The sequence below is a fragment of the Megalopta genalis genome, chromosome 2 (assembly GCF_051020955.1).
Source record: "Megalopta genalis isolate 19385.01 chromosome 2, iyMegGena1_principal, whole genome shotgun sequence".
Classification (NCBI taxonomy): Eukaryota; Metazoa; Arthropoda; class Insecta; order Hymenoptera; family Halictidae; genus Megalopta; species Megalopta genalis.
In genome coordinates this window covers 36,358,021-36,365,532 of record NC_135014.1, presented here as the reverse complement: position 1 = coordinate 36,365,532, position 7,512 = coordinate 36,358,021, and the positions used below count along the sequence as shown (strand labels likewise).

The following is a 7,512-nucleotide window of genomic DNA, read 5'->3' as shown; positions in this document are numbered from 1 at the left end:
CCAGCTCTTTCTCTCTCTCTCTCTTTCTTTCTCTTTCGAAAGTCCTCGTAAACCGTCGTGCTCGATGAAGATAAAAACGAGCGACGATATCCGACGACCAGCTCCTTCGCTCCTCCACCCCCTGCGAATGTCACGAAGCCACGTGCCTCGAATCTCTGGATTTTAATCGACGTCCAGTGGCCTGGCAAACTCCCTTCGCCGGCGCAAGAGTAAGCACCGGGCCTGATTATGAGCTTTCGTAATTATATTTCCCTCATCGATCCTGCCTTTAGCTACTGTAGTACTGTTTAAATAATTTGGAAACGTTTTTTAAAACAATTAATTTCTCGAAAGTAAGAACGATTTTGTAATACCGATCTTAAAGGCGTGAAAGATAGTAAATCATTCGTTTAAAATCTCCTACGCAAGAGGAGGTTTTTATTTTTAACATTTTGTAGCTGATTTGTGAAACTACTTCCTCCGTCTCAGTCCGTCTAAAGTCAGGCTTTATAATTACACCCCTTTGCTGATCAATCTCCAGCCACTGTCACTCTTTGGCCATTTATTTGTTAAGATGCTAAAGAAAAACGTAAGTGAAACACAAAAACGAATGATTCATGGAGACATGCTAAATTACTACTCACGACTCAAAGTACCCTTACACTAATCACATACGCGGGTTCCATAGGAGCCAGTGATTTCTCCTTATCGAATCACCGAGCTCATAGCTTCAGAATTATATTTTACTTTATCATACTTATGCTAATACCAATGTTCCAGGAAAAGCGAGTCGTGTTGGGTCAAGATTGATTTGCTAACAGTAACCCCATTAACAACATAAGCACGAGCCTGTACACCCGTAATTATCATTGCTCGGTTATCACTGAATATTACAACGATCCATAAGAGCTGGTTATCGGCTTGAATCGGAGCCGAGCAGGCGCTTTATCAACAGATATCCAAGACCTTGCACGTCATCGCGACAAACCGTGGAAGCAGTAATGCCGAATGCAGTTCGCTAGGAGAAACAGATAAGCCTGGGTACCGTGACAAGCAAATATTCTTCACCGCTCATCGAGGAAACGTCATGTCCATCATATAAGGTCTAGCAGAATGATTTTAATCATCTCTCCGAAGTCAAAACTTTCTCAACGTTTCCATATGTATTATAAAACAAAAGGAAGTTAATGCAGCCTTAAACTCTTCTAAAGGATTGCTACTTACATATATCAACACTTGATAAAGCATTTCTACAACTACATTCGAACAGTTTTCCCCCATAGCGTTACGCTACCCAGAACAGGTTTTGAAGCAGCGCGAGCGAGCTATACAATGGGGACAACACGACGCTATGGAGGAAACAGTTTATTTCAACTTTTTCTTCTACTTCAGCCCCCGAAGGACGCAATCCTCTAGAATCTTTGGTGCCGTGCGTGTCAGGGATCTCGTGTCGTGGTCAAAAAGTAGAAGTTGCGCGACACTGCCGATAACAGGTGCCGATCTTATCCGAAATAGCGGTAAAAATAGCCGAGCAAGTATCACGTTAGAAGCAGGAGTGAAAAGGCTGTGTTCGAGTAAAAACAATTTTCCAAGTAAATTCATGTCGGTGTGTATTCGTTGATAAAATATCGTATTCTGTATGACAATAGTGAACAATATTCTTGTTTGGCTAATCTATTAATTTTTCTTCGTCGGAGATTTAAACTGCCATTTGTTCTTGTGATTCTGTTTCTTTCTTATTTTCTTAGCTGGCGAAGAGTCTTCGTTCTCTTCATCAACCTCATTAGTTTTGTTGAAATCATCATCTTCGTTATCTTCATTGTCATCGGTAGTGTCAACAGTTTTGTTACTGTCGAATCTTTTAATACCTTTTTCTTCGTCCTCTAACTCATCGATGATCGTAATCGAGTCTGAAGAAATATTCATAGTACTATTATGACTTGCAGCCCCGCTTTTCTTTGATTTACGCTTCTTTCTTTTACGGGTTAAATTCGTTTTGTCGGCATTCGTGTCACTATTTTCTGTCAACTGTTCCGTATTTGTTTTGCTTCCTTTGCGTTTGTACTCCGGCAATGGTACGTCAAAATTTCTCTCGAATACCGCAACGAAGAAGCCATTGCATATATCTACTTCGGGGTCAGCGTATAGGCAATTATCGGAGCAATTGTACTTTGGTGAGCTGAAATTCATCCAATTGGTCTTAAATTTGTTCTTCATGGATGCTAATCTGTAGGCACCTGCAGTATTCCCAAGAACTTCATCTACTACTTCTTCATTCTCTTCGGGATTGACCGAACAGGTGCTGTAAACAACCCTCTTCACGTTCGGGAAATTTAGAAGAGCATGTCGCAAGAGGATCACTTGAAATGCTTGCAATTGTTTCAGACGTTGTGGAGCACACTGCTCGTTTCCGTTGACTAATTGTCTGTCCAGCATGCCTGCGAATAAAAATATTATTGTATTAAATTATACTGTAAGTCGTAGCTAGACAAAGTTTGGTACCTGAACCAGAACAAGTTGGATCAACCAGGATATAATCCACGTTAGGATAGTCATCTGCCTCCAAGGTTATTGCATCCATGTTAAGAGTCTCCACACAGGAAGCACCAGTAATTCTCATTTGTTCACACAAAGTTGTATATCGTCGTTCGTCTATTTCAACTGCGTAAACCTTCCTGCGAACATAAAATAAAATTACTGTTTCATAACTGATAATTATATAGATTTAGCTGAATAATTATACAGATTTACCATACCCATAATTGTTTAACAAAGCAGCCAAATGCGATGACTTCATGCCTGGAGCAGCACACATGTCCAACACCACAGAACCAGGATCGGGATTCAATAAATGAGCTGGAAAACAGCTAGCCTGAAAAAAGAAGAAATACTGATGTAGAAAGGACAATGAGTGAAGTTTATATTTGCAAAAAGTCTTACCTTATCTTGCAAAACAATTTCTCCATTTCGGTACCCAGTATGATCATGAAAAGTTGTGTTAGTTGGAAAAATGAGTAATTCTGGAATATGAAAATCTTGAAGGAAATTTGGTTTTGTTAAATTTTTAACAGAGGTAAGATGCGTGCTATAATTTGAGCATTTCGGCAGAAGCGACCATCCTTCCTCTATGAAACTAGATATTGCATCGTTCATTGGCATTAACAAAGTGTTGACACGGACATATCTTGGTTTTTGCACTGGAAACAAAAAAATAGATAATGGATATAAATTAAAAACCATACTCTCTGACTAAGCTATTTATTGTTGAATACATAATGAATTATATTCAATACTGACATTATCTTAAACACAACAATTATAGTAAAAAAATATACAAATTACAGTCAACTACATGATTGTTACATACATGAATATGTTAAGATATTTTAAATACCATCATATAGTATTATATATATGTGTGTATATATAAACTTTGTAATTGTAGTATAATAATTATATCTGTTACATTTTTAGTTCTTATTTAATCAACTTTTTTATTAAGACTTTCTTTAGTAGGCTGATTCAAAATTTCTTCAGTTTTTGGAGTATCGTCAGGCTCATGAAGGGCCTGATAAACATAACAAGCTATTATTAAATTTACTGTAATCACAGCCGCAAATACGGAAATGCAATTGGTCACAAATCTATCTACATTAAACTCGGCCTTCATAAAATGCTGTACACTAAAAAATGCAGCAAACGGCAATGTGAACATCGCGACGCTATATAGGAACAGAGTTCCTAGTGTGTGAACAAGATTCATGACTGGCGTTTCTCTATTCTGTTCGTGAGAAATCTCTTTTTCACTTGATTTTTGCCGATCTTTGCGCACATAAGATAGAAAATTTTTTATTCTAGATTGCCGACTAGAGAGTATTCGGTTGTTGCGGATGATTAAAACCATCAATCCAGTTGCGCTATCTCTTACACAATGGAAACAGTCTACTAAATCTCAAGTGTGTGGTTGGACTCAGTTACTAATTTCCTTATACAGGAATCATCTGTTTCTGTAAAAATAATATACATTCATTAATAAACAAATATAAAATCATTTTACCTATTTTGTTAGCTGGTACCAGTGCTACTACAGCACTGGAAGTTAACTTTTCTCGCAGTTGTTTCTCGTACTTAAGTACAGACTGAGCAGGCTTGCAGTCTGTGTTTATGGCCTTTTTACCCCACAAGAGTTCAGTTATAAAAATTTTGGCCAACCATGGATCCAGACGAGATTCTTTCGTTAACATACGAGTTTCTTTCAAAAGTTGCTCAATCTGTGCCTCCTTTTGCAATGTATTCAAGCATAGCGAATACAGTGCAGAGGTATTCTATATTACGAAATATAAAAATAAGAGAAAATTACGATGATAACAAAATGAATGAAAAAAATTCTCGAGAAATAGGTTCCCTTGAAACCACGTGATTAAACAACGAACGATATAGTTCACAGAAAACATAAAATGCTTGGATTTAGTCGATGTGTTAAAGAACGTTCGCATTTATTTTATCGTTTACTGACTTTATTTTAGAATAATATTAACTTACGGGATGTCTTTGTTGATAAATCAACGATTTAAGACTGCCACCATTCTCGCGAACCTCTCGGACAACCTTCGATGCAGATTTGTAAAGTCTCGGGACTTTGATGGAGTGCACGAAACCGTCAGGCATGTTATTGCATCCAGAATGAATTTCCGTGAAGATTACAATCAATAATAATTACAGAATTCCTTATAAATCAATGAAACGTCACGTGGATATCCACCTCGTGCTATCAAGTCAGAGCAAAATTATGCTCAAGGATAGGCTTTGAGTTGACTCAAGGCACAAAACTGTGAGTATACATAATATGTATGAACAGTACACACTGTGTACACAGTAGAACTAGCACCTCTTGTGACGAAATCTCGAAGTTCTATTCAGGATTCCTACAGCGCCAATTAGAACGTGACAAAACGTTAAAACTGCTAACCAAACAGAACTTCGAGATTTCGCCACAAGATACTGCAGAAATTAACTTTGTCTCTTATGAGGAAAACAGCAACAATTACTCAGAGTTGAATAAAAAATGCTATTTCATTCGTTTCCTGTTGAAATAGACATTTTTAAGGACTCGCATTTAAACTGGAAGAATGCACTTTTTGATAGGTTCATTTACATTTAAAAGAAAACTTGTGTTCTCTAGGGACAGTATAAACTCCCCTACGTAATATTTGAATTCTAGTATTTCGAGAACTTGCGAGAACGAATTACCACTCACAGCCCTCTATTGAAGCAGTTGGGAACAAATCTTGTTCAATTTTAACCCTCTCGAAGCCTTGAAATTGAAGTCGAACATTTTTAAAAATTGATCTGTGGCGATTCCTGGGTCTGTTTAGACCCCTACGCAATTCTTTCTAAACATATTTTGGAAACTTCTTCGGAACATATTCATTTATTATCGTATCACAGATAATCAGCAGTTTAAGCCATCATAAACTGAAAAATTGGTTGGACTTTTCGTAAATCTCAACCAACATAGCCATAGACACCCAGTGTCTTCATTCATGTGCAGTCGATATGCGTTAAATAAGTTCGCAACAATTTACAAATAAACGGTATAAATTATACCATAATTTCATGTAGACTAGAACACGATGTATATCTTTTAAATTTGTTTCCGAATAATTTGTATGGCTTTCCAAAAAAGAGATCTAATATTTTTTCATATTTAACTAACAGTTTATTTAGGATTATAACTATGTTCCTAGTTATTGGTGCGATATAGATTTTCACATTTGCTATCTAAAGTCTAATTTTGAAACTCACAGAAATTGTTATCTAAAGGGTTTTATCACTTAGACTTTTTGTTCACTTCTGCAATCATTTTCTATTTGTAATGACATTGTAGTCTAACAATCTATTAGAAACTATAAATAAATGGAAAACAATTAATAAGCATTAAAATTTCTTCTTTCTAGTGGTATGACTAACTTGGTATTTGGAGTAGGTATAGGGTTATTCCTTATATTTACTCTGTGGGCATTAGCTTTGTTTGTATTTATTATTACACTGAAAGTAGAAAGAAAAATTGGAGCAATTGCTATATTGGTTGTGAGCATATGCACAGTTATTTTAATTGCTTTGCCTCGAGCAACTGAGAAATCTATCTCTATTGAGAAAAAGGTACGCAAAAGATCATTGTAGCAAAAGAATAATTATATAACACACTATAAAACTAACTTATTTATGTAATTGTTTAAAAAAAACTTTTTTTTGCAGACATATGATCATTTATTTGTTTGGCGTATTCTATTGCTTGTATTATTAATTGTATCATCTATAGTTGGATTGGTAGGATATGTTAAATTTGCCCTGACAGAATCTGTTAGGCCGATCAGAATAACTAATTGGGTATCTTAAATGTTTATTGTAAGTATCTTCTTTAATATAATTTCTATGCGAATTAATACTATGCTGAATTAGTTGATACTTTTCCATTCTATATATATTTCAGGATATTTTAATAAAGTAGAAATGTTGGCACATATAATTGCTACTGATTGAACGAAAAATACTTCAATCTCACTAGTGATCAATTCATTTTTTGTCAAAGTAGACAGTACTAGAAACATTAGAAGATGTTGCGTCATCCTAGTAAGCTTGCATCAATGTTAGTTCGTAGTGTTTCTTTGTCTCGGCAACCAAAAAAACAATTTGAGATAAATGGCAATCAAGAGTTTGTTAGCAAAGTAATAAACAATTCAGTACCGGTTATTGTGAATTTCCATGCTCACTGGTGTGAGCCTTGTATGCTATTCACTCCTAAGTTGATAGAACTCATAAAGCCACTGGATAAATTAGATCTAGCTATTATTGATCTAGAATCAAATCCAGAACTAGTACATATGTTTGAAGTAAAAGCTGTACCTGCTATTGTAGTCATATCGAATGGATTAGTTATTGATAAATTTGTAGGTATAGTTGATATTGAGATAATAGAAAACTTAATACATAAACTGACTCATCAAAATGAATTATCCCCTTCTTCAAATCCTGAAGATGGCAGAAGAGAATCTTAAATGATGCGATTACTGTCAATGTATATTGTATAAATTACTTCGATAAGCTGAATTAAATGTATTTCCAAGATTTATGTTACTTTACGTAAATTTATTTCTCTATGAAGCTTTTTATCAATATGTTGACTGTTTATTTAACTAGAAATAGAGAATATTGTAAGTAATTGTGTACAAACAAATTTTTCTCATGACTTTGTTTTCCGAGATTTCAAGATCATCCATGCATTTCTAAATGGTACCCAAAGTCAGGCGAAGGTTATCGAATTGATCTTAGTCTCGACTATTACAAGATGACAAAAATATGTGTTTCCACTAAAAAAAAGAAAAGACGAGAAACTCGCAAAAGATGATCTTGAAAGAGAAAAGGAGATGTCTGTATACTCCAGTACTTTTAAAATCTCCGTCTTGAGATCCTCTTCCACTAAACAATCATGATTGTATCTTCTTCTGATTCTGAGAATAATAAAAGCCAGTT

At 35.3% G+C, this 7,512-nt stretch overlaps 1 protein-coding gene across 1 annotated transcript; it reads right to left on the bottom strand.

Moving 5' to 3' along the window:
• Positions 1-1,572: 1,572 nt before the first annotated feature.
• On the bottom strand, positions 1,573-4,829 carry Nsun5 (Nop2/Sun-like domain containing protein 5). Its single transcript, XM_033478908.2, has 6 exons — positions 4,522-4,829; positions 4,037-4,304; positions 2,920-3,176; positions 2,736-2,851; positions 2,482-2,654; positions 1,573-2,417 (listed from the first exon to the last, which is right to left on the bottom strand). Exons 1-6 carry the CDS (start codon positions 4,645-4,647, stop codon positions 1,657-1,659), a joined length of 1,701 nt encoding a protein of 566 aa, XP_033334799.2. The 5' UTR covers positions 4,648-4,829; the 3' UTR covers positions 1,573-1,656.
• Between the last annotated feature and the right edge of the window lie 2,683 nt (positions 4,830-7,512).

What these genes read in the sequence shown, in the direction of transcription:
- Nsun5 (XM_033478908.2), bottom strand. Translation starts at nt 4,647, where the DNA reads ATGCCTGACGGTTTCGTGCACTCCATCAAAGTCCCGAGACTTTACAAA. An exon ending in GGTACCAGCTAACAAAATAG is followed by an intron (nt 3,177 to 4,036) that starts GTAAAATGATTT and finishes TTTTGTTTCCAG; the next exon opens with TGCAAAAACCAAGATATGTC. An exon ending in TCCAACTTGTTCTGGTTCAG is followed by an intron (nt 2,418 to 2,481) that starts GTACCAAACTTT and finishes TTTTATTCGCAG; the next exon opens with GCATGCTGGACAGACAATTA.